The following is a 26,337-nucleotide window of genomic DNA, read 5'->3' on the forward strand; positions in this document are numbered from 1 at the left end:
ACTGTCCTGGGTGCTTTGAACCTGGAGTAACGAGTGGCAGTGTGCCTTCATGTGGCTTACAGTGCTAGGTGGTCGTGGGAAATGTGTTAGATGAATCTGGAAGGTATGTAATGCACCTGGATGGTTTTGTGGGTAGCAGTCTTCAATGCTGAACTGTAACACTGAAACTATTGTAACTGGCTAATTTGTATCTATTAATAGTTAATTTTTTACAGCTTGGGATCATGCTCAGAATATTGACAGATTTTACATTTTGTCAATAACTGCTATTCCTTTAGACTTCAGCGTTTGCAAAGTCTCTCTTTACAATTAACAGGACACAGACTAAGGTACAGACAGTTGTATAATTAGATCACTATAGAAATGCATTGTGAAGAAATAAGCGGTAAAAGCAGGTATACTTTAATGCTTCCAATAGAGTCCATGAAATACACTCCCATGTCTGCAATGAGATGTGTTTCACGTGAAACTCTTAATTGAAAGCATTGATGTGTAGACAGGCAACCTTTGAGGAAGCAAGACTACTCCGTGACGGTATCTTGGACCTGTTTTAATGCCTGCCTAAGATTGCTCTGATTTGTGTGTCCACTGTCAGTACCAGTCAATAGAGCTTTACTGAAGGCCACTCAAAGTTACACTTTTTGGAGCTCAGGTTTTCTGAGCTGAGAAAAAAAGAAAAGGTAGAGGAGCAGATGATTTCTAAGGTCCCTCCTAGACCTCACTAGTAGCATCAGGAAAATGAAGAGCGCAGCTTTCTGGTGAAATGCCAGCATAAAGGCAGTGCTTTTGGACGTTTGCTTTGTAGGTTTTACGGGAAAATTGTTGACACGCCTGGTGACCACGATCCTGAGACTTTGGAAGCAATTGCAGAAAATGCAAAAGGCTTGGCAGGAATATCAGGAGAGAGGATCTGGGTGGAACTGAAAAAAATACTTACTGGTAACCACGTGAACCATCTGATTCACCTCATCTATGAACTCGATGTGGCTCCTTACATAGGTGAGTCCAACTTGTAAAATGTTTGCATTTTTGGCAAGGAAACATATCTTGTTTAAAACTTCATAAGGAAAAAAAGTTAATTTAGTTAATTCCAAAAGGAAAAATGGACTTAAAATATGGTAGCCTCTGAGCCAGGAGTGGCCAGGGGGAGGAGTTTTCCCAGGCAGGGGACAGCACAAGGGCAGCATGTGAGGGTGGACAAGGGGCCTCCAGAGTCAGTCCATCAGGCTTTGAGCAGCTTCACCACGTTATCAGCTTTGTAACTTGGGTTATTTCCTGACTGTGATTTTAAAAAAGGGATATGAAAATAATAGCAGCTGTCTAATGGAAGAGCTGAGTGCTTCAGGGAGTTAACACATGTAGAGCATGGAGAAGGTGGGCCTTACACAGACAGTTCAGTAGGGTTAGAATTAATATTCAGAGCAACAGTAGGCAGTGGGTCCTGGTACCAGGACATTTCTGTGTATGAGAACATGGTGTGCTTAAGATGGGAGCTTTAAAAATGCATCTAAAAATGGGTGGTAAATGCTTCTGTCCCTACAGGCTTGCCTGCTAATGCAAGTTTAGAAGAATTTAACAAAGTCAGTAAAAATGTGGAAGGTTTTTCACCAAAGCCAATGACTCTCTTGACTTCACTGTTCAAAGTACAGGATGATGTTACGAAATTGGATCTGAGGTTGAAGATTTCGAAAGAAGAGAAGAATCTTGGTTTATTTATTGTTAAAAATAGGAAAGATTTAATTAAGGCAGTAGACAGTTCAGAACCACTGAAACCCTATCAAGACTTCATCATAGACGTAAGTATTTTCACAGCTTGGTCAGAGTATAGATATCTCCACTAGCTGCAACCAATGCATTAATACTAGGACCCACAGTGTATTATGTGAATTTCCTTTATTTTAAATGAAAATTTGCACATTGCATTTATTTAAAGTCAGCATAAGCTCACTGCAAGTGTGGTGCTGTTTGGTTTTGGCCCTCAGTCTAGAGAGGCGGACGCGACCGCACGCGTGTGTGAGCTCCTCAAGTACCAAGGCGAGCACGGGCTTCTGAAGCTGATGCAGCAGTGGTCCATCCCCCCGTTCCCTGTGAGTGGCCATGACGTCAGGAAAGCGGGCATTTCCTCCGGGAAAGAAATCGGGGTGCTCTTACAGCAGTTGCGAGAACAGTGGAAGAAAAGTGGTTACCAACTGGAAAAAGATGAACTACTGAGTTACATAAAGAAGACCTAAAGTTGATGAGTGGACTACTAAAAAGCAGAAAGTTTTTGGTAAGACTAGTTTTCTTTCCCCTCCCTCTTAGTGAGATTTAAGAGACTCGAATATATAGCAGAATGAAAGCCAGCTTAGGGGATCTCTTCAGAAGAATAAAGGTCTTATTTTATGAAGACTATATTTCAGGCACTAAAGTCTACTTCCTCTTAATCTGATTTGTTATCACTGAAGCTTGTAATTCTCTTGGAATAGTTCCTACTGAGAAAAGTAGTTGGTGCCTCTTAATCTGTCTAGGCTTTTTTAAAGTGGATTTTTGGTTGGTTTTGTTGCATATGACAGAGCTGAGATTGTTTCTAAGAAGTGCTAAGTGTCTTGAAAAACAAGTTCCTTTGTATTTGCAATTGAAATAACTGGGTTAATTTTGTACAACGATGGTCTATGGTGTCAGTTTTTTTCTGAATTCTAGAATAAACTTGTGTTTGAATACAGCTGACAAACTTGCATAAAATATAACATATACAGCGTGAAGACTAGATGTGTCCCACGTGGCTGCCGTTGCTATACCCAGGACGTGTTTGCAGGGAGCTGTAGTTTAGGATCTCTGTCAAAATGAAATTTCCCTAACTTCCTGGAGAGCGGAGAAAGCTTAGCTTAACATTCTTGCACCCACATATCTGCTCTTTAAAGATTTGAGCCTCTGCTTTCAGTAGGTTAAGAGGTGAACAGCACGAAGTACTGTTTATTTCAGCTGCTGTGCTGACATTTTATAACTAACTTTCCTTTCTGTGTAGCCAGTCAGAGCATCTTTGTGCGCTTCGGGCAAATAGTACTTTTGGACTTGATAACACAAAAAAGCACATTTCTGTTAAAACCCAGATAAGAGGAAGTGTGACACTCAGTGTAATGGGGGCTTATGCTGCAAGAAAGGGAGCCTCAGAAACATCTGCACACAGGTCAGTAATTGAATGCTTATGAAGTAACGCTTAAGATATTTAAGTACTAGTAAGATATGTATTGGACGCAACATTTTACAATTCCTACTATTCTATATAGGACGTACACAGATTGAACTATTAGAGGTCTGGTTTTGTCAGGTTAGAAGACCTCAGATTAGTATTATATGCATATTTTATATACCAGAATATTTTATTTGCAAGAGTCAGTAAACAGTACAGAACATTCTGAGCTTACACTCTTCCAGGGGCAACTGTAAAAGCAGTGTTTCCTTACTACAGCTGGGTTGGATGTAGAGATGTGCCGTGCTACCGAAAAAAACACTCTGTGGATCCCTTTAGAGGAAGTTTTGGTTCAGTGTAAGACTTCATGAACAAATAGTAAAGTCATAAAAACCCAAGGTTGTTAGTTGTAAAAAGGTAAAGAAAAGTTAGGCATATTTTAAAGAATCAATAGCATTCTTAAGTTGGTTTTCGTTTACTGTCTTTATGCAACATGATACTCAATTTAGGTTTCTAGTCTAGGCAGTCAAAAGGATTGCATTTTTGGAAAAATAAAATATTGGTAAATTAAAACGTAAGAAACATTAACAGTCCATTTTTGGCCACATACGTTGTACCTTATTAGCTGAACTTTTCCCAGTGAATTATGTAAAGCAGTGGAGGAGTATCAAAATGACACCAATGTGAAAGGATCCAATAAACCCCTTGAATGTGTAAGCAAAGAGGTAGGTGGCAAGTCTGTCTGTCTAGAACTTTACCTTAAAAATTATTTCTTACACCTAAAGTATCCACATCCAAGTAGATATTTTACATTATTTAAACAAACATGTTTAGCTTTGCTTTTACAGTTTACTTACAGAGTTTCTCACTTTACATTGAACAAAATAGCCTATGAAATACATCATCACCTCTAGCCTGTAGGAAGGAGAACGTGTTTTAGCATCTGTGCTCCATAGTAGTCTTAAGTTCAGATTCAACTTTGAAACAGAATAACCAAACACTGAGCAAATACACGAGATATTGCTATTCACTAACAAACATGTTAAGAAAACTTTTATTTTGGGGCTCAAACTGCATATTATAACTCTTTATTTTCAAAATTTACAAATCAGCATCTCAGAAACTAAAGAAAAGGAACAAAGCCCTTTTACCATTTACACATTTCCTTGCCTCTTTCAAAAAGGAACAGTACTAGAGCTTGGCACCCTCCCTTCTGGAACGTCTGCCCTTTGGAGCACTGATGCAAACACGCCATTCTGTTCTGTGTATCAGGATCAAATAAATGATGAACTGCGTTAATTACAGCGATTGATAGGAATTTCAGATTTGTTTTGTGCAGAAAACATGCTCACCAGTTTCACAGATGTCCTCATGTCCTCTCAGTGATAACACTACCAGGCATAGCAAGAGTCCACCAGACAACAGCACCAAGCTCCTAAAGTAGGTATTCCTGCAAACCAAGTATCTAGACTGCTTCTCATCCTCTTCAATAGAACATCTTAGTTTAAATCTTGAAATCCTGTTGTTCGACTAAGAAACTGCAACGTTCCATGTAATGTTGCTTTTACTTAGGTATGCATCAAAAGCAGTAATTTCCAAAGCAGGTCTGGTGTTAGAATACCAATGTGTTAAGTAACCTTATCCCTACTGTATCTGTTTATAAGCAGAGTATTACTTTGTCAGGGCTTATGTCATCTTCCGTATCTGGGATGGTGGGCAACAGAGCAGATCGAGTCAAACCCCAGAATTTTTGAGGTGACATGTCTTTTTTGGTGGCTGTAAATTTCCATCCAATATGGCTGGCACAGATCCTGCACTGGGCAATAGTCCAGGCATACCTACAAGATGAAGGAAAGGTAATCAGCTCAGGAGATGCATCTCTGCATCCCACCCTATCACCTCAGAAGCCTGTTAGAAAGACAGATCTTTTAGTAGCCAAGTTCTAAGGATGGGGAAGAGAAAACTCACAGCTTTGATTTATACAGTTCCATGAAACAGACCTCACAAAAAAGATTTTCTAATTCGTATCAAGTCATCATGGTAATGCATCAGTCTTTATAAAGTTACTTGATTGTGCTCTTAAGCCATGCTTAAATTTTTTCTCCAATGCCAAGGAAGAAGAAAAAGAGTATCTTATTAATACAGATTTCTTTATACAAAATGCTGGTTGCCAGGAACACATTGTAAGTTGTAGCAGCATTTTCTTAGTTGTTTTGCATTGCAGTCAAGTTGGGAAATAGCAGTAAGATTTAAGGACTCCTTTTCTAAAAGAAGAATGGTTTTGTGACATAATTTAACCAAAAATATAAGCCCTGGCATTAAAGGAAAAAAATCCCAAACAAATCAGAAGTCACCCAAACCATGTAATGAAACTTTTTCTCCATTATTAACCAGTTATTTCTACTTTTAGTCCTTCAGAATGCTGTCACGTAAGATTGGCCAGTCCAAGTGGTATGGTTCTCGGTCTAGAATAACAAAGCTAGTCACTAAGCTCTGCTCAGCTTGCCTCTTTCAAAATGAAAAGGCTGAGCCAGCAGTATTGGCTGAAGGGATCCCACAAGTTCTCAGGTAATGTCGTAGGTCCCACAGTCATACTCTGAAGGTCAGTAGGCTAAGCCAAAAAAAGCAAACCCTGCAAACTAGAAGAAAAGCTGGATTCTGCATGTTTTGTGTCTATCACTGCTTGGGTAATAGTCGCTAATTTTACAAATTATAAATACAGATATACAGTGGACCCTTGAAGCCACCTATGATTTATAGCTGGTCCTTGTATCTGCAATTCACTCTGCATCTAACAATTCAGCCAACAGAGAAGCACCAGTATTGTAGTATTTTAGTATTGAAGCACACCTGCATCTAAGTGGAAGTGAGCAGTTCAATAGCATGCTGTTCAAGGGTCAACTCTAGTTTCACTGGATTATGAAACAGTTGATATTTCATTTTCCTGTCAGCTCATTCTGAAGGGGTGTGGATCAGCCGTATAGCTGATTTAAGGACTGCAGCTCACCTGACCGTACATTCAATGAGACTGTGCAAGAGTAACTTTTTCTAGCCACTAGTGAAATGAACGTTTAAATAGCTATTTATTTCATTGCCTATTTCTGATGATAAATTTTAGCAACTCTCCTTAATACTCTTTTGAGCTTTACTGCTCAATTAAGGCACACACACAAACCCAAAAGGGGACACCACTACATTACCCAGGAAACCAGCTGTGGTCTGTAGAAGGCCGGCCAATCAGGTTCAAGTTGCAAGCCTTATACACGGTGAGCGTCTCATGCACGTACCCGTGAGGGTTCACATAAGCTGCCATTGGCCCACATAAAGATAAACTAAAACAGAGAATCAGCAGAGTCAAGATGAGGGGAAAAGATCCAACAAAGTTCACCAAGAAGAGCTACTGTGGAGTTAAAACTACCAAGAGGCTGGCAGTCAGCCCAATTTTATCTGGTGTATATTTCCCCTTGTGGCCCAGCTGGTAAAGAACCCCCCTGTAATGCGGGAGACCTGTGTTCTATCCCTGGGTTGGGAAGATCCCCTGGAGAAGGGCAAGGCTACCCACTCCAGTATTCTGGCCTGGAGAATCCCATGGATTGTATAGTCCATGGGGTCGCAAAGAGTCAGATATGACTCAGTGACTTTCACTGGTTTTCATGATGACAAAAAGGAAAGTAGTACTAGTTCGTAAAATCTTCAAGATACACATTGTAATACACAGGGAGCTCAACTTGCCCAAAAAGGGCAAGTCCAACAAAAGGTTCCATGTGGTCATTCTTGGGCAGCTGAGTACTGTGTGAACAGCAGTACTAGGTATCACACAACATCAGTACAAGTCCAGAAGCATGTCCTGCAAAACTCTGACCCTATGTGGTGAAACTGATATTTGAGTGAAGTAGTGCATAAAGCCGAGGCATTCCTGCTAAGTCAGTAAGTACTGAGAAAGATACAGTTCATGGGTTTTTAACAAGGTTGGGGTGGTGGGGAGGTTTTCCTTCACCAGGCTCACTCATTGCTGAAAATAATCCCATCCACACCCACTGCTGTTCTGGTACCCAGTCAGGAGAAGTGTCTTACCTACCACTGAGGTGACTTCCCAGATTTCATTTGCTGAGCATTTGTAATTTAATGGAGGGAAATACATGGAGAACAGAAATACAGTCTTGCCTGTTGTTCTGTTAGGGCAGTTGGGAAAATGTACTCAGACGTGTACTAAAAATGTAATAAAGAGCTCACCTGAATATTTCATTTTTGGTTGTTATTTCTGTTTCTTGACATTGTTTACAGCAAAGTGACGTACACTAAAATATTTAAGAGAAAATTAGTGGGGGAAATGCTCCAAAGTGTTGATTCCTCTAACTATAGTTTTAAAGATGGAACAAGGAAGACACAAGCTGATATATTCACTAAATTAATGACCCTCTAGGACACAAAGAGGAATGCAAAACAACTTCTCTGTCTTACGGTCTCAAATGAAGTGTTTAAATAACCCTTTCAAATATTTTTAATGCAATTAAAATTAGTTCTTTCCATGACTACGTGACTCGACACTCTACAGACAGCCTTGTTGGTCCCAACAGTGCAACGGCCCCCACCCCAGACTGACAGAATGTGAGTATCCAGACATTCGTTACTCACTTTATTCATAATGTCTAGTTCACAGCGAAGTCGTTGGATCGCACTACCAATTTTAAGGAGCTGAATTCGTAATACATCATCAATAGGAAGACAAGCAGCTACTCTGTAAGAAAAATCTGAGAGACAGGATAGGTTTTTCAAACTTTTAAACTTATGAAGCAGATACATGTGACTTATGAATGCAATAACATCCTTTTCAAATAAACCCTCCCCAGAGGCCACACTAAACAGTTACAAACAAGACTAAAAGGCATCAGCTCTCAAGTGTATATATATGTATCTTAAGGACGTAACTTACTTTCCCATACTTGTTTTTGTAAATGTCTTAAACATGAAATCAAACCCATGTTATCAGAAGTCACTTATTTACTAAGAGACTAGAAAAATAGTTAGATTGTACCTAATTGAGTCTTGGAACTAAGGTGACCTTTAAAGGCACCCTGAAGACCAAGGAAAGGAGTCTTTATAACCCAGACAGTGTTTCTGGATGCCAGCTATTTACTGCAACCCGAGCCTTTTATGTCTAAGATAGGAATGCTCAGAATTTAAGACCCTTGTTACAGTTAACTAAAAAAAATTTTTTTTCTGTAATTCATGAAAACAAATACTTTTTCAGAATAATAATAAAATTTTTTTGGTTTCATTAAACAGAAAACAATTTTAGTAAAACATCACAGGAAGAAAGCTGATTTTTCATACCTATTGGATTTGAAGGAAGAGAATCTTCTTTGAGATTTTCATCCCATTCGCGTAGCTGTTTCTTGATTCTATCCATTAAGGTTTCCTTGTTTGAAATGAGCCATAGTAAGGTTCACGCACTTTTTACACTTCACTGTCAGCTTTTCAACTCAATAAATCTAACATATTAGTAGCAATGTAAGTAGTTACTACCTAGTAAAGTTCCAGTATATACGTGTCTGTTTTCTTACACAGAAATGCTTGCAGCCCCTGCTTATTAGCCCAGCATGAGGCTGGCTTTCCGGCCTCTCTCCGTCCCCTCTCTAGAAAAAAGCTGCACTAGCAGCCGCTACCTACATACCTTACCTGGTGCCTGTTTACCACATCAGAGTGCTCACTATCTTTTCGCGAGTGGATATAAAAAATACGCTGGTCTATCACGTACTTGTAATGCCTCTTACGCTGCTGAAGAGCAGAGTGAACCATCATTTCCTTCGGTGCTGCCCATATGCTAAGTGCCCACGGCCTACAGTTCAGTAAAGCCGAGAGCTCCAGCTCTGCGGGCAGGCTGATTCCCAAGGGAAGTCTAAGACCCTCTGCTGCCTCCCAGGACAGTAACAGCACCTCTACCCCCATGTTATACTCAAGTTCTGCCCCAAACCACAGAAAATTAATAGAAATCAGGCTTTGAACACAGCCTGTGTCTGTGACCTACATTCTGGGAACTATCCCAACAGTCTCTTACTGAATTTTTCAAGTTGTCATGATGCCTAATATAAAAAATTTGAACTGAAAAAGCACTGTTGTATACATCAATTAGTACACTAAAAGCAGGCAAAAGAAGTGGACATACTTGTTTACAAGACAACTAAAACCCTGTTAAGGGTTCTATATTTTTCTAAATGTAACTCTAACCTGACAACAAAAGTTTAAATGCTTAACACACCCAAAGATGCCACAGCATCTTGTCCTGAAGTTACAAGCCACTATCCACTGACAGAAAACTAAAGACCTATACGTTCGAAGGCAGGTCTGTCTGGCAGTGATTCCTGCCTTTTCCTCTTAAATGAATGGCACTAGTTCCAAAAATATAATGGCACTTGTTTCATCTAATGACCCTTATGACATGGCTTCTCCTAGAAGCAAAACTTTCAATGTAAGTTACTTACAGCATCATATAAGGAATACAGCCAGCGAGGCCATGAAGTCAAATTTGCACAATGAAACTTTCTCTGAAAAGAAAACAAAAGTCACTTAAACACCACAGAATCAAGATCGTAGGGTAGAAGGAACCACATTTAAAAACTGATCTTGGCCCACAAAGACGTTCTAATTTCAAAAAAGATGAAAAAGTCTGCAGAGAATCCCATAAGAGATGACTATATTTGACAAAGATGTTTTTACTTAATTCCTATAAAATTTCAGTAACTGATGGGAAGACTCACAGTATATATTCAATGTGACACCAATGAATTGAAATTCAGAAGCAGTTTAAAGTTCATCTGAACAGATGTGTAAAAGCCACCAAGAAAATCTGGAAAGAGAAGTGCTACACAGAACATGGACGCTGCCAGGATGCACTGCAGTGGTGCTGTTAGAGCAACAGGTTGGAAACAGCCTAGCCAGCTATCAACAGCAGTTCAGTATGATATGCTTACACCAGAGAGGGTGCTACAGCTGACCCAAAAAAGCACAATATAAAGAACGAGCACATCTTCTCTATATACAAAACAAAGCCTGCACATCTACGACCTGTTAATTTTGTACAGAAGCCGTTCACTGACAGGGCGACACGTGAGACTGGGCGGGGAAGGGGCGCTGTGCCTGCAAGACCAGACGGCAAGTTAGAGTGACCGCGGGAGTTACTTGCTGTGTTAGGTCCTCGCGCAGTCAGCAACGGAAACGATGAAAATAACATCCAAGTGATCGAAACACGACAGTTTTTGTTTCATTTATCAAATCCTACTTGCTTGTAAGAACTGGAATGGAATGGTAAGCTTTTTCTAGATCCTGAGGCTTGCAAGCACGTAATGGAAGATACACAACTACAAGCTCACAGTGCGTGCTGGGAAACCATTCCTCCACTGGAGGAAGCCTCTGCCTACACTACACAGAGCCTGCCGCTGCAAGACGTCTCTCCCATCCGTAAGTACCACTGCCCTGACTGCCATTCTTACCACTACTCTGGACCAAGACAAAAGCAGACTCTAATGTTCCTGTGGATAAGGTAATAAGCAATAGTGACCACACAAATCTTGAAAAGAGGAAAGCTCTGATGGGGTTAGTGGCCATATTTTTACTTACAAAATTACAACCCGTCAACAGTTATGTTATGTATCCTGGTGGGGCATAAACAGACAGACTGATTACAGAGCAGAAGAAAAATAAACAGGAATCCGGTCTATAAGGCAGCACAGGTGTGCTGAGTGAACACAGCTACCTGGACAGGTGCTGGAATCACACCAAGAGAACTACACATGGATCAAAGCTTACATTCTGATGTCATTAAGAAAAAATGAAGTCAAAAGGAAAAAACAACACGTTTCTTTGATGAATGAAGATTCCTTCACACAGGGAGGTATTGCTAGCTATGATTCAGAATACAGAAGTATTAAAAATTCAACTATATGACCACCAAAATAGTTAAAAGACAAATATGACAAATGAAAGAAAATGTTTGAAACTAACTGCAGGTAAAGGGATAAGCTTCCTTTACACACAGAAAAGTGTGTGAAGAACTAGCAATAAAGAGTAGGGGGAAGACAATTCCAACTAAAGGAAATAAGACATGCTCTTAAACACAAAATGTCACACATCATTCACATTCAGAGAAATTCAAGGTAAACCCTCAACAAGCTCCTGTATTTCACTTAACCAGATCAGCAAAAATTGAGCTGGATACTGTGCAGCCTTACTGAAACACCGAGTACAGAGATGAACAATCTCAAGGGAGAAACTTTGAAAATACATGTCAGCATTACAAATGCAGTTGCCCTGACATCCAGTAATCTCACTTCTCAAATACTGACCTACATGAAAGGTCATCTGTGTACATAACTGAGTCTAGGTCCGTCATTAATACAGAGAATGTTGCACGGCTTTCAAAATAAGAACTGCTCTGAAAACCAGAGAGGGAAGAATCTCCTGCACTCTTGAAACAAGGTGCCAGGACAGCATGGACCCTCCTACCTAAGAAAAAGGAAGTAAGTAAGAATATCTATCTGTGTTTTCATAAAGAAACTCTGGGAGACTGAGAAGCTAACCTGTGAGCTCCTGTTTGTGGCTCCTGCCCTTGAGTTACGCTCAGTTCTTCCCCGCTCCATATGAGAAGCAGGAGCTTATAAATTTAGCAGAGACCAGAAAGATGAGCTTCAGTCACTTTCTTACCTCATTTCCACATTACTTTTTTGCACTTCATACTCTTTTCTCATTAACATGGAAGGGCTTTATAAATGAGCAGTGTGGGCAAGAAGGGAGTATCCTTAGAAACATATACACTGTATTCGAAGTAGGTTTAAACAACATTTTCCTCATTTTGAGAGAATTTCGCTACAGTAAAGAGAAAAAGACACTGTGAGAAGAGGGAATAAAGAACTAGAGTTTTAAAGATTGAATCACTGAATGAGAAAGGTTTCCAGATAGAAGTGGGTTTGGAAGAGCACTGCCTGATTATACTGACCTAACTTCTCAATCCTAAGGGACAGTGTTCCCTTGTCAGAAGGAAGATAACCGAAGCGTAAATACTTTTGTCTTTTCGATTGTTTTGTTTTCAATGGCAAATGTTGAGAGGTTATGTACACAGTTTCAAGGTCAACTGAATATACTTCTGGAAGACTCCACTCCACCCCTAGATCCTTTAAGTATCATTTTCTGGTGGAAAAGTGGGTGGCAACCCGATTAGAGTGAGTTATTTAAGAATCAACTAAGCTTCTCCCAGTTCTGGCCTCGAGAACTGCTTCTAAGACACAAAGATGCATGAGGCCCTGCGGGGGCCGTGGCAGGTACGGCAGTCAGACTGAGTAAACTCCACAGAGGGCTGGCCCGAGCCCCAAGTCGGCCTGAAGACAAGCACTGTGACAAGTCAGCATCCAATGCAGGCGCAGCGAGACAGCCCGAGATGGGTCCAGGGCCCCCGGAACCCCCCCCCCAGTGCCTCCACCAGCCCTTCCCTGCACTCCCCACCCCATGACGGCAGAATGGCTCCCAGTGGGCTCTCTAAAGTGAGGCAGAGTCTGCAGGATGCCTGGAGTCCAAAATAGAGCGGCTGGTGTTTTTCCTTGGCCTAGTGATCTAGATCCAAATTTCAGAACCTACGAAACTCTACCTGAAGTGTAAGCAACGGAACGATCAGAAAAAACACACAGATGAAGGCATTTGTAGCTCTGAACACCTTTTATATCTCGCTCATTCCTCAGCACCTTCTGTTTAATCCTCAGCAGTTCTGAACATGAAGAAAACTGAGGGCCAATGTTTGAGAATCCAGAATTACTGGAGAAATAAGACAACAGGGGCAGGTCAGAGGATCTGGCTCCTAACGCCTGACAACCCGCCTGCAGAGGCCTACGCCTGAATTCAACACGAACAAGCTGAGGTGCTTTAGCCACAGAACAGGAAGGAGTTAATCAGTAATTCACACAAAAGATTTTTAAAAGTTCTGTTTGTCTAACCCAAGTTCAGGTTTAAGATGTCAAGATCCTACAGAAAAAACAGAGAACTAGCTGTCCAGAGCACTTAAGTCAGGAATTAACTCCACAGACTCTCACTCTATCCTCAGAACTGTGCTAAGAGGTAACTTAGAAATTTTAAATGCTTAAGAATTTTTAACAAAAAAATCTTGGTGTGGAAGAACTATTATATAAATAAAGTACTTAATACCTCCGGGAAAAAATATCCAACGATTGAAACCCACAGCTATCTAAATCCTGAGAGACTATGCATCCTGACACAGTGACCTCGCCACAGAGCACCTCAGTACCACCCGGGGCCGACACACTGCTGGGACTAAATGACTCCAGAGCAAAATCTCCCACTGTGCTACTGGTCAAATAAACATGATTTAAAGTATATGTAAAGCATCTGTATTGGGGACATCCCTGGTGGCCCAGAGTACAACTGTACTCCCCATGCAGGGGGCCCGGGTTCGAGCCGTTGTCGGGAAACTAAATCCCTCTAGCTGCAACTAAAGATCCTGCACGTGGCAATGAAAGATCCTGCATGCCACGATTAAGAGCCGGTACAGCTAAAGAGATAAAAGATTAGATTAAAAAAAAAAGTACCTGTATCAAGTCCGAAAACAAAAGTACTGCACAGCTATACCAAGTTACTGTGAACTTCAGCTCTTTGCTGTTTAGTCACTACGTCACATCAGACTCTGTGACCCTCCCAGACCATAGCCCGCCAGGCTCCTCTGTCCATGGGATTCTCCAGGCAAGAACACTAGAGTGGGTTGCCATTTCCCCTCTCTAGGGGATCTCTCCAACCCAGGGTTGAACCCTCATCCCCTGCATCCCCTTCTGCTTTACTGACTACGCCAAAGTCTTTGACAGTGTGGGTCACAACAAACTGTGGAAAATTCTTCAGAGATGGGATACCTTACTTGCCTCCTGAGAAATCTGTAGGCAGGTCAAGAAGCAGCAGTTAGAACTGGACATGGAACAACAGACTGGTTCCACATTGGGAAAGGAGTACGTCAAGGCTGTGTATTGGCACTCTGCTTATTTAACTTCTATGCAGAGTACATCATGAGAAATGCTGGGCTGGATGAAGCACAAGCTGGAAGCAAGATTGCCAGAAGTATCAATAACCTCATATACGCATATGACACCACCCTTACAGCAGAAAGCGAAGAGGAACTGAAGATCTTGATGAAAGTGAAAGAGGAGAGTAAAAAAGCTGGCTTGAAACTCAACATTTAAAAAACAAAGATCATGACATCCAGTCCCATCACTTCATGGCAAATAGATCGGGAAACAATGGAAACAGTGACAGACTTTTATGTCATTGGGCTCCAAAATCACTGCAAACGGTGACTGCAGTCATGAAATTAAGACACTTACTCCATGGAAGAAAAGTTATGACCAACCTAGATAGCATATTCAAAAGCAGAAACATTACTTCGCCAACAAAGGTCGGTCTAGTCAAGGCTATGTTTTTTCCAATAGTCATGAATGGATGTGAGAGTTGGACTATAAAGAAAGCTGAGCACCAAAGAATTGATGCTTTTGAACTGTGGTGGTGGAGAAGACTCTTGAGAGTCCCTTGGACTCCAAGGAGATCCAGCCAGTCAGTCCTAAAAGATATCAGTCCTGAATAGTCACTGGAAGGACTGATGCTGAAGCTGAAACTCCAATATTTTGGCCACCTGATGCGAAAAACTGACTCATTTGAAAAGACCCTGATGCTGGAAAAGATTGAAGGCAGGAGGGGAAGGAGACGACAGAGGATGAGATGGTTGGATGGCATCACCGACTCAATGGACATGAGTTTGAGCAAGCTCCTCAAACTGGTGATGGACAGGGAAGCCTGATGTGCTGCAGTTCATGTGGTTGCAAAGAGTCGGACACGACTGAGCGATTAACCGAACTCCTGCACTGGTAGGCAGATTCTTTACCTCTGAGCTATTATCTCAAATTAGGACCCTAGGATAATCTACATCAAAATTAAAACCTTTGATGATTAGTACAGGATTCTTCAGGTTACTATAGAAATTGTCTTTCCGTATTTTTAAAAGACATATCTCAAAAAGTAATATTAAATTTAGACGCTAGAATTTTTTTTCCTTTAGGGAGAAATCATAAATATTAGGTTTTTTATACTCAAAACTGATACATCTCACAGATAAGTACAAACAAGTTTCACTGGTATTTGTCCTACGAGAATGATCTAGTCAAAAGGATATACATAGGAATTAATGCCCTAGAGACAATACTTTTAAAGAGCGCCTATTCTCAAGCCAGTTTTGGTGATGTCCATACTGTTGCACAAAAACAGCTTCCTTTCAGAAGCCCACAAGGAGGAAGCAACTGCCACTGAGTTCTCTCCCACACTCTCCCCTGAGTCTAGGTGTTTATGACTCAAGAGCCAAGCGCCTCCTGTGACCAGTCTAATAAGCGTTTCCTGCAGCATTCAGAACCACAGCAAAGTAACTCATAACTTAAAGGCATAGTAGCTGGAATACCTCACAGTATTGTAACATTTTACTTGATTTTGCAAACTGCTCTTACATCAACAGCTGCCTATGAAATTTTAGAAACTCCAGCTATGAACAAATGCAACAATAGTATTGCTCAGAAGATGTCTGGGGAAAGAATCATGAGAGTTGTTGGTGTTTCTTTCTTTAAACAGGAAAAAAGCAATCTGTCTTTGCTTTCTGAACATGCATAAAAAAATCAGTTTCTCACCTTCTGGTATTTCTGCCACCATTTATATGAACACTGGTCTTCCCATGAGACAGGTTTTGAAGGAAATATCTGGCACTTATTGAGGGATTCTAGTTGAACTGCAGACATGGTCGAAGGCAACACACACTCAGGAAGAATCTGCACTTTAGCCTGCTGGATTCTGAAAGAGAACCAGGCACGGTGTTCATTTTTAGGATAAACTAATTCTAATCACTACATTTCTAACCATTACGGATAGCTTCAAGTACTAAGATTTTCAAGGTTTTCTTTTTTAAACATATTAATCAAATCCTGATATTAAGATACAAGAAATTTTCAAAAAATACTGTATTTCATAAATCATACCAAAGTTAAAACCAAAGGTAACAAAAGATTTTTCTATCTCACTGTGGAATGGAAAATGCTGTTTTTACATTTCAGACAAAGCCTGTAAATGAAATAAAGTTAAAAAATCAATATACCACCAACCCCTGATGTGTTGATACTTCTATAAAAATTTCTCATTCTTGGACACCCCACCCCACCCCTCTATCCCTTCTCACGAATCACCTATTCTAAGAAGTAAGTAGGTAAAGGAAGAGAAACTCAAGAACCCTTTTACATGGATAAGACTAGAGAATTATACGTAGCCTTATTTCTATGTGCGCTCCTTTTCTCATTCTTAAACATTTACCCTGAATATGCAAAGAATCAAAATCCATATTATCTTTAAAAATTATTTCTACTCATATAGTAAAGTCATCCTTCAACAATGCTACTTGAGAATATCATAATTGTAAGTATCTTCTCATGAATTAATGCCAAAAAGGCTGTACCTCCAAGCCATTGTCTTAGGAGGCACTGAAAGAATTATCTCCTATTATAACTTTTCAAATGCAGAAAGTATCAACACATCCAAATGCTGGAACAAAAAACACTGTTAGTCGGAAGAAGTCAAATCTGCTTCACTATTATTCATGTTCATGTATGGCAGAAATGAACACAACACTGTAAATCAACTATACTTAAATAAAATGTTTTTATTCAGTCTAAAGTGGTCTTTCATTGTGACCACTGTCTCAATCCACAAAAACCTATGACACTTTCATACTTCTTCTGGTTTATTAAATGAAAATAGCTAAACATGTCTGAAAATATGTAGGTTCACTGTCATGATAATATTAGACACACTCCACTCACTTCATTTCTTTCCTGCAAGCTCAAATTTAAGTCTACATGACTTTGGAAAATGGTAACATAAATCTGACTATGTTCAAGTGTTCTTATGTTATTACAGCTCATTAAAAACAAAAATAACTAAATAATGTTTTCCTCACCTAATCCTTCAGACTTTATTATGATACAAACATTAATGTTACAGAAACATCAGCTTAGAGATCGTTTTAATAATTAGTGTACAAAAGCTGTGTCCATCGCCTCAAGGGTGGACACTGCTATCTATTCCTCTGTGACGCACCCCAGGGTCTGCTGCACACACGGCTGGTTCTTCTCCCAGCAGCTGAGTTTTGGTTATAACATAAACTAGTTTTGTTTCTTCCCAACCTGTCTGTGGCAGTTGTTGTGCAATTATAGGTATATAATTTATACAAATATTTTTTGAAATGGAACGAGCTTTATAAAACATTTTATTCAAGTACAGTTGATTTACAGTGTTGTGTTCACTTCTGCCATACAGCAAAGTGATTCAGTGGTATATGTATATATGGTCTTTTTCATATTCTTTTCCATTATGGTTTATGACAGGTTATTGAATATAGTTCCCTGGGCTATTTAGTAGAGCCCTGTTGTTTTGTAATTTATGTAAATACTATGACAACCAGGAAAATAAGTACAAAATTAAAACTGCTTTAATGAAACACTAGCTTGAGTCCAAAAAATGCTTTCAAATCAGGTTCAGACAATTCTAATAGGGAGAAAAGTGCATGACTCTGAAAGGTTTCTGTGCTCAAAGCCCTTGTGAGTATCTTCGGAATCTCTCTAAAGAACAACTACAGGTGTGCGCTGCACACAGGTGATGTGGTGAGAGCAACTGATGCAAGAAAGACTAATGTCAGCTCCATCTGCAGACCCGCCATAAAGACGGGCCCTGTCTCACCGTCAAATGTGAAACGAATGAAGGGGCATTTACATATTGTAAGTTAAAATGTTTAGGATATATATGTATGTTTTTCATGAATTCTAGTTTTAATCACCTTTATGACTAAAACTCACCTCAATTATGATAAGCACAAGGGCTTTTATAATTACAAATAGACTATTAATCTCCCCTTCCTCTCTACATGTAAGAAATACTCAGTATTTTTCTAAAACAGTCCTATAGAGATGCAATGATACATTTCTACTTTTTTATTAATTTTTCAAAAAAAAATTCCATCTGTTCAGAAGATGTCGAATAAATATAGACACAACTTGGAAAGGTCAGCAGTACACCTTGTATATGTGAAGAGTCTTAATAAGACACATCACTATTGTCTGGTCCTACATTACAGAGACAAAGAAACTGGCCTGAGTTGCAAATGTGCAAGGGAGGAATTGTGGTTTGGTGGGAAGAGCCCTGGTTTGGAAGTCGGGGGCCTAGAACTCACCAGTGGTGCCCACGAGCCGTACAGCTTTGGGCAAACGTCTTATCTCCATCGCACTCAGATTCCTTTTCTAAAAAAAGAGGGGCTTGCAGCACATCCTCTCTAGCTTCTGCCATCTCACCATCCCACTGAAGGTGGTTATAGGGCCAGAAGGGCAGGGGACCCAGAGGATTCTCACTCCACGGAGGTCTTTTAAGACAGACATTTTTGTGAAAGCCGTGGTGGTGGTCCAAGGACTGGCCCTTTCCCAGTCCTGTCCCGCCTCATCAGTTTGATGCTAATCTCCACTTGAGTCCAATGCACATCCGTTTACTTGCTTTCAGAGTCAAGGCTCTATTGCCATCTTGTGTTCAAACTAATTTTCCACAATCACAAGTCACTGATGTCGACAGCCTCAGAAATATACTTTTCCCCAAGTCAATTTGCTACTTTGGTTTCTGGAATGTAGTACTCACTAATATTCAAAATTTTATAAGCACACAGGTAGGAAGTACTTTTAAAATGAACTGTCAGTAAAACCCACGGCACAAACAGCTTGCTGTCTCAGCACAGGGCCCTCAGGGGGATGCTCACTCATCCATGGAACACTCCTGGTCCTAAGTGCAGAACACACAGGAGTCGCATCGACTGGCCTGAGCAGCCTGCCTCTTGAGGGACAGACAGACAGCACGACACTGACCACCTGTGTTCAGCGCGGTGAGAGTTCCACGAGTGACAGCTCCAGGGAGCAACAGGCGGGGAGCACCGAACCCCCGTGGGCTCCAGCACTCCACCCCTCCTGCTCCTATGCTCGCTCAAGCCCCGAAGGGGGGCTGAGTACACTCATATTTATGAATGCCCACCATGTGGAAACTGCCCTCATGCGGTTCATATTCTTAACTCTTAAAAAAAAAACCCACCGCCGCCCTCTGAACATCCTTGATTTCAGAAGACATTACCTGTCCAATACAGAGTTCTGACAAGATTTTCAACTGTGACTACAGAAAAGAGACCAATTCTCTAAGGCTGGGAGGACCCAGGAATTTGTATCTTTCTAAGACTTCACTAGTGATTCACTGGTGATTCTTATGCGCCAGAGTTAAGAACCATTTCTATAAAGGAAACACACAGTGATGAGGACAAATGCTCTGTGGTTTTTTTGGAGGTCTGCAAAGTGAACTGCATTTTTTAAAACGAGGTATTCCTTTAAAGTGCTAAATAGAACACTCAGAGCATTTCTAAACTGTATAAGGCACAGGGGTGACAAGCACTTCCTGACCACTTAGTAAACATATGATCCATTGCGGTGAGAGAACATTTGCAGTGACAGAACGTGTGGCGGAGATGGGCACGCAGGGTACGTGGTCTCCAACACCCAGACGGAACGGGTGGCAAGCGTGACCAGCGCAGCTCTCGCGGCACCTGAGGCTGCACACAGCTCACCAGCCCTGACTTCCCACCCTTCCCAATTTGAAGAGATGTCTTCAATCCCAAAGAAGGCCTGTCCCAAATGACACTGCCTGTTGGGGTTACATCACTGCTCCGAAACCTGGAGGGGCATCAGAGTCACCTGGACATCATCAGAAAAGATGCCACGGCTTCCTCCCCGACCGGTCACTCTCTAGGGATGGGAGGAAGGGCAGGAAGGCAAGTGTCTGTGGTTTCACTGCCCAGGTCACTGTGATGCACAGCAAAGTTAGAAACCCCAGGCTGCACTTTCAAAGGGAGAAGAACAACTAGGTAAACGCTATAAAACATGAACGTCAGCAAAAGAGACAAAATAGAAGAAAACTACTTCATTTTACGAAGTTTGAGGAGTTTTAAGATAGACAGTGTTTCTTACCCGTCTGACTGTGTCCTGATCTCAAGGACTTTGAACCTCTGTCTTCCGATTGCTTTCACTTTCACAACCTCGATTCCAAAATCCTGTTCTTCTCGGTAGGCATATATCTCTGCTGTTGTTCCAAATTGTGCTTCCCTTTCCTGTACATTACTTCCAAGGTAAATTTTAAAAAGGAAACAGTTTTAAACATTTAATTTTCAAATATGCAAAGTTGACAAAAGCAATATACATGGGAGAACAATTTATAGCAATCATTCTCACTGCAAAGTATTTTATTTTATTTATTTTAGAATCACACGGGGAACTGAGATATATAAAGAGGGCTTCAGGAAGTACAATTAGAGCCCACTAGCAGAAGAACAGATTTCTAGCCATTGAAAATAATCCACAGCTGACAGGGGTTAAACTGTCATTTCCCAAACTAAACATTCTTTTATTCAGCAGATCATCCTTTCTGCCGCTTATCAGCAGCTCTGCACTGGGTTGAAGGGGGAGGGGAGCGGGGACTTCCTATATCAATTTCCTGCCCCCACCACTGATTTCCTCTAGTTCTCATGGGACACGACATTTAGCTTCAACTTACCACTTGTCTACAAGAGGACAACTTGGGAATTTTGAGAGACAGAAAATAGTCACTCCTTTGTAAAAACCATCCTTTACAGTGTAAAAGCCCTCTTTTTCTTGAAGACAGCTCTTGAAAATAAGGTTCTAGAACTGTTCTTCATTATGTATTAATGATTTTAAAACTTTCACATACCAGAAAGTTAACTGTGTGTGAAAGTTAAAGCTTGACTTAGATCGTAATGATCACGGCAAAATACTCCAATTTCCACTTGCAAGCTTTTTATGCAAGTGTTTCACCTCACAGCCTTGTCCCAACTTCTATGCAGGCAAAGTAGTAGTCAGTTTTGCCTTTAAAACAACCTCTCCTGTGAGTGCACAACAGAGTATTCAAGTCAGTTCACTCTAAGATTTTACCTGTACGCAAGCACTGCAAAGGTTCTATCCTTCTGAATTAAATTCCGCACCATACTGACTTCTTGAGGACTGAAGAGCTGGAGAGGCAAGGTCTGCCCGGGGATCAGGGTCATCACCACCTGCGGCAGCACCGGGATGACCGGGCAGCTGTCGTCGTCGTGCAGAGTCCTGCCGTGGAACTCCTCCATGTCGGAGCCCAGGTACTGCAGAGGGCACACACAGGCTCAGTCGTTACGGACAGGCAGTGGAACACAAGCTCAACAGACTAACGCGCAAACTGACAGACACGCGTGGACGGTACACCTATTTAATAATAAACCTGCCGTATCAGCGTCCCACAGGGAAATCTGTGACTCCTGGAAGGAGAATTCTCAATTCCTTGTGCAGACTCTCTCATATACAAATTAAAGATCATTTTTTAAGCTCAAAATATTTGATTCTGACTAACCTCGACACCTCTATGTCTGAAAAGCATAAATGACAAGTATAAAATGCTAGTTTGTTAAATAATATCCTGGAACCCTGTGGTACAGAGAATAAGCAGTACTTTAATAGTTCTATTACTGGCCAAGATATAAGGAGGGTGCCAAGTGTGCAAAGAATTACTTGTAATAGACAAAGTACCAAACTGCTTAAAAATTACAGCTTAACACTATTTATCAGTTGGTAAGAAGCCCACATCCTCATCCACGATTTCAAGTGTGAGGTAATATCAGGTAATGCTAAAAGCAGTCATTCATTTTCAAGAACTTTTATCTACAGTTAAATGTACGCATCTCTCATACTGGATCTAATACAAAGTTACATACTGTATGTGATGTCGGCAAACTAGTGTCAAAATTTATGATGTTTGGTTTCTTCGGTTCTTTGATATCCTGGTCTTCAACTTCCATTTCAATTTCATCTTCTTCCTCTTCCTCTGCTGTAAAAGTACAGTATTATAAGCAAAAAAACAAAAAACAGAGGGACGGAGATGTAAAAGCTATGTTCCCGTTCAAATACATAGTTCCTTCTTAGGGATTCCAGGCCCGTGGGAAGAGGAGTTCTTATGAACACCATCCACACTTGGGAATCTCGACAGGACTGTGAAGAGGCGGCCAGAGGGGGGTCTAGGCTGGGTCTGCCTCTAACTACTTCTCTTAAATCAATGTTTAAGTTTAGAATAGTTTAAGACTTATAGAAAAGTTGCAAAGATGGTAGAGAGTTCCTTATACCTCACATCTGTTTCTCAATAGGTAACATCTTAATTAGCGTGGCACACTTGCCCTAACCAAGGAATCAGTGTTGGCCTAGCACCATTAATAAAACACATTTTATTTGGATTTCCTGAGTTGTTATCTACTATGCTACTTCTGTTCCAGGACCCTGCCCACGACACCACATTACATTTAGTCGTCAGGTCTCCTTAGCCTCCTCTGGGCTGGGAGGGTCTCCAGACTTTCCTTGTTTTTGATGGCCTTGGCAGTTTTGAGGACTAATGGTCAGGTGCTTTGTAGAATGTCCCTCAAGTCGGAATTTTCTTGGGGAGGAAGCCCAGGGAGGTGAAGAGCCATTCTCATCACGTCTAATCAAGGGTGCACACTGCTGACGTGACGTGGAGCTGCTGAAGCTGAGCTGGACCACTGGTGGGGCCGTACTGGTCAGGCTTCTCCGCTGGAAAGCTCCTTTCCCCTCTTTTCCACACTGCACTCTTGGGAAGCAAACCACAAAGCACAACCCACATCTAAGGGGCAGGTAGGGATTGTGTCCCTTCCTTGGAGGGTGACTGCCTGCATAAATTATTTGAAGTTCTTCGGCACAGGAGATGTATCTCTTCTCCCTCACTAGGAACCAATTCTGACACAGTAGACAATTCACCCCACATGATGAAACCTTAGTTTCCTCATTTGAAAAATGACAGACATGAACAAGACAATCTCTATAAAGTTTTTTCAAGCATTTAGAGTTTCTAGGGAAGACAGGAAGGAAGGAAAGAGGAAAGGGCTAAAAAGCAAGCAAGCTCCTAAATAAACTTCTAAATAGATAAAATAGCTTTGCAAAACAGTTACTTTCTGCTGTGTATATCATTATTTAAATCTAACCACCTCCAGCTAGGTTCCTGACAAGAAAACATAAATGTTTTTCAATATGGCACCTGCTTTGGCCTTTCTATTAATTCTTACAAAGTCCTTAGATATAAGGCTTTGTCAAAGAGAACAACCTAATTATTTCAACTTAAATTCAAATGTTCAGTGATTTAACACTGCATACAAAATTTTCCTAAGAACAAAAAAATTCAATGAGACCAAGAGATAAAGAAAAATCTAAACCGATGACAAAAATATACTGCATCTACTTCCTTGCATTCACAATTCTGACAGCATGGCTTTCATTATGCACTTTTGACACTTTACTGCTCTGTTATGCACTCTATTATGCAAAGTTTTAAAGGTCAACTTTTAGCTCAAAAGCTAGAACTCTTAATTTTTAAGTTTACATTTTAACTATTCTGACTTCATCTCAAAAGGATTTCCTTCATGTAAACTAGCCTTTCTCCTATATATGGCTGGAACTCACTTCCCCCTACTTGGCTGTTTATGTATTATTTCATTTTATGTTGGTTTTTTTTTTTTTTTTGGCTGGGACAGATTCTTCAAATCTTAAATATTAAGCAACTACTTAAGCACTTAAAGGGAATTACTCTTCCAAACAACTCATACTCCATGGAAGTATAGACAAATGAATGTTTCTAAAAAGAAGTCGTATATGATTTGCAGGAGTATGACTATTATATTGACAATCTCTCTGAGTCCCTTGCGCTCTCCATTTTTTTTCGACAAAACACACCATTCAGAGCTACCAGGGTGAAGTGTGATGACTCATCTCATGCAGGAGCACCATGTGGATACCAACAGAACATCAGCATCTTCCCTAACACACTGGATTTGGCACGGACAGAGTTGGGCTGATGTCTCTGAAAAAAACAGCTCAGCTCTTTGACCAAATTCAGTTCAGCTAGGTTGCTTCCAGATGGACCACTGACTCTGATTCTAATCTATTTTCATGGAAAAGGTCCTTTCCATACAGCGGGGGCGTGCCTTCAGTCTCCTCCTCCTCTGGCCCACACCCCTCCCAGTGGGCAAAGTCATCTTCCAAGCACAGCTTCCCTTAGGTCTCAAGTCCATAACTGCTTCTCTCCAATCCATGGAACAAACTCACGATCCCACTGGTGAGAGATGCAAGCTTTCCAACACTCCGACCCAACCTACCTTCCAGGCCTTATCTTCTGCAAGCCTATCCTAGGTCATAATGCTTTTGGATGTCTGTAGTACAACACAGGGCATTTCCCCAGTCCTTCTCAGCCATAATCAATCCCTCCCTCTGACGATTTACTTATCTGGCCTACATCAATGGCCTTCTGCTAGTTATATTTTCAAGAACCATATATACATGATAAAAACTTCTGCAAGTATCAGACTGTGCATTATACCTCTTTTTACCTTCAGGATACATAACACACTTCCTGGCACACAGTGAAGTGACTCCGCTAATAGTCTCAGTTTGGCTGATACACCTCTTGCAAGGCAACTCTTGTCTACAGCATTCCATGACAAAACTGTACAATTATTCCAGACTTTTTTTCTGCCCACTATTCCAACATAAGGCCAAGGTGTAAATTTTCACAAAACATAAAGGAAAGAGAATCCCAAATTTAATATCCCAGTTCTAAGTATCTAAAATTAGGTGTATTCTACCATGTACTTGTACCATGTCCTTACAAGCCTAAGAACGGACCAAACACCGGCGTGGCACTGGGTGGTTAAGAGACACCAGCTATGCAGACAGACAGATCTGACTAGGACTCCTGGCCCTGCAACTGTGTGACCTTAGACAAGTCACACACTAACCTGCCAATTCATTTCTCACCCACCAGGTCAGGACTACAACAGTGACGTGGGGAGGATAAAATGGAAAAATGCACGCAAAATGCCTGGGGCAGGGCCAGTGACACGGGAGCACTTCATAAATTAGCTGTCACTCTTATGGGGGGGGGGGGGATGAAGTCTCAGAAAAGTCTGGGATGCTGGGCAGCCCCAGTCTCCCTCTTTCCCCACCCAGTTTCACGCCATTTCCTTGGAGCCAAGTTCTGGGCACACAGAGGATGGAGAGCACGGAGTCCCTGCCTTTGGGGACAGCCTCCTCCCTCCCCAAACCCTCATCCCCATACTAGGGGGAGCCGAGCTGCAGCAAGAACCACCACGGTCCCAGGCCCGCGGCCCCGAGCAGGTTCTGCACCACCCGCCCGCCTCCCCGGCCCCGCCGCGCCACTTGCGCCTCTGGCCTCGCCTCCTCCCGCCGCCAGGAACAGACCCCAGACGGTTACCGGGAAGGAGAGGCAGGTGATTGCCCATGTTGTGCGCAGCGTCCTCCGGGTCTCCCTCGCCGGCCATGTCTGTTTACCCGCAAAGGAGCCTGGGACAGGGCGGCGCCCGGGCCGCAGGGGGAGAGCCGGCGCAGTGCCGCTGTCGCTGCGCCCCGGGCCACAGCTCCCCCTTGCGGCGCCCGCGGGGAGGACAGCGCACTGGCGTGCCGGCCGGCACCGCAGGGACTAAGCGCTGTGTCAGCTGCCCTTGTGCTCGCTGCGCTTGGTACAGAGCCCTCGCCTGTCCCCGTCCCTGGTAGGACATTTCACACACATAGGGAAACAGGCTCAGATTCTTCAGTCTCCACCTTGCTCTTGACAAGGGAGACGGGAAGCAAATAGGAACCCATTTATACAGCCTTAGCTCCAATTCTTAAAATAAAAACTGTATACATGAAGACTGGGAAAATGCATCAGTTATTCCAAAGACGGCTGGGTTATACCTTAGTTTCTTTACAACAATCAAAAGTAGTTTTCATATATCTTTTCCAAAATTAACAAGCATTGGTCTGAAACAAATACTAGAAATGGTAAGAGAACAGAGAAAGGCTTATGATGGGCAAGTGAGATTGTCAATATAAAATAGCTTACTCATTATTACTGCAACTAAAATGAGTCATTGTGTTACAAGAGAAATAAAAAAGGGGGTTTTCCTAATAACAAACAAAGGG

The 26,337-nt window shown here is 41.5% G+C and overlaps 2 protein-coding genes across 7 annotated transcripts in view; one reads left to right on the forward strand and one right to left on the reverse strand.

Moving 5' to 3' along the window:
- Positions 1 to 3,742, forward strand: part of TRNT1 (tRNA nucleotidyl transferase 1) — a 19,617-nt gene extending 15,875 nt beyond the window's left edge. For all 6 annotated transcript variants that reach the window (XM_040245972.1, XM_040245974.1, XM_040245971.1 and 3 more), the window contains exons 6-8: positions 806 to 999; positions 1,543 to 1,796; positions 1,983 to 3,742. In XM_040245972.1, coding sequence (XP_040101906.1) covers positions 806 to 999; positions 1,543 to 1,796; positions 1,983 to 2,231 — 697 coding nt within the window. In that variant the 3' untranslated portion in view covers positions 2,232 to 3,742. The remainder of the gene's footprint in view (positions 1 to 805; positions 1,000 to 1,542; positions 1,797 to 1,982) is intronic.
- On the reverse strand, positions 1,877 to 25,734 carry CRBN (cereblon). The gene is made up of 11 exons (XM_040245970.1): positions 25,628 to 25,734; positions 22,074 to 22,186; positions 21,265 to 21,467; positions 20,287 to 20,436; positions 15,883 to 16,042; positions 9,652 to 9,714; positions 8,504 to 8,588; positions 7,805 to 7,920; positions 7,403 to 7,467; positions 6,370 to 6,501; positions 1,877 to 5,007 (listed from the first exon to the last, which is right to left on the reverse strand). Exons 1-11 carry the CDS (start codon positions 25,692 to 25,694, stop codon positions 4,827 to 4,829), a joined length of 1,335 nt encoding a protein of 444 aa, XP_040101904.1. The 5' UTR covers positions 25,695 to 25,734; the 3' UTR covers positions 1,877 to 4,826.
- Between the last annotated feature and the right edge of the window lie 603 nt (positions 25,735 to 26,337).

This window comes from Oryx dammah, unplaced genomic scaffold (assembly GCF_014754425.2).
Source record: "Oryx dammah isolate SB20612 unplaced genomic scaffold, SCBI_Odam_1.1 HiC_scaffold_9, whole genome shotgun sequence".
Classification (NCBI taxonomy): domain Eukaryota; kingdom Metazoa; phylum Chordata; class Mammalia; order Artiodactyla; family Bovidae; genus Oryx; species Oryx dammah.

What these genes read in the sequence shown, in the direction of transcription:
- CRBN (XM_040245970.1), bottom strand. Translation starts at nt 25,694, where the DNA reads ATGGCCGGCGAGGGAGACCCGGAGGACGCTGCGCACAACATGGGCAAT. An exon ending in TCACCTGCCTCTCCTTCCCG is followed by an intron (nt 22,187 to 25,627) that starts GTAACCGTCTGG and finishes GTACTTTTACAG; the next exon opens with CAGAGGAAGAGGAAGAAGAT. An exon ending in ACCAAAAATGAAATATTCAG is followed by an intron (nt 6,502 to 7,402) that starts GTGAGCTCTTTA and finishes TCTCTGTTTTAG; the next exon opens with TTTATCTTTATGTGGGCCAA.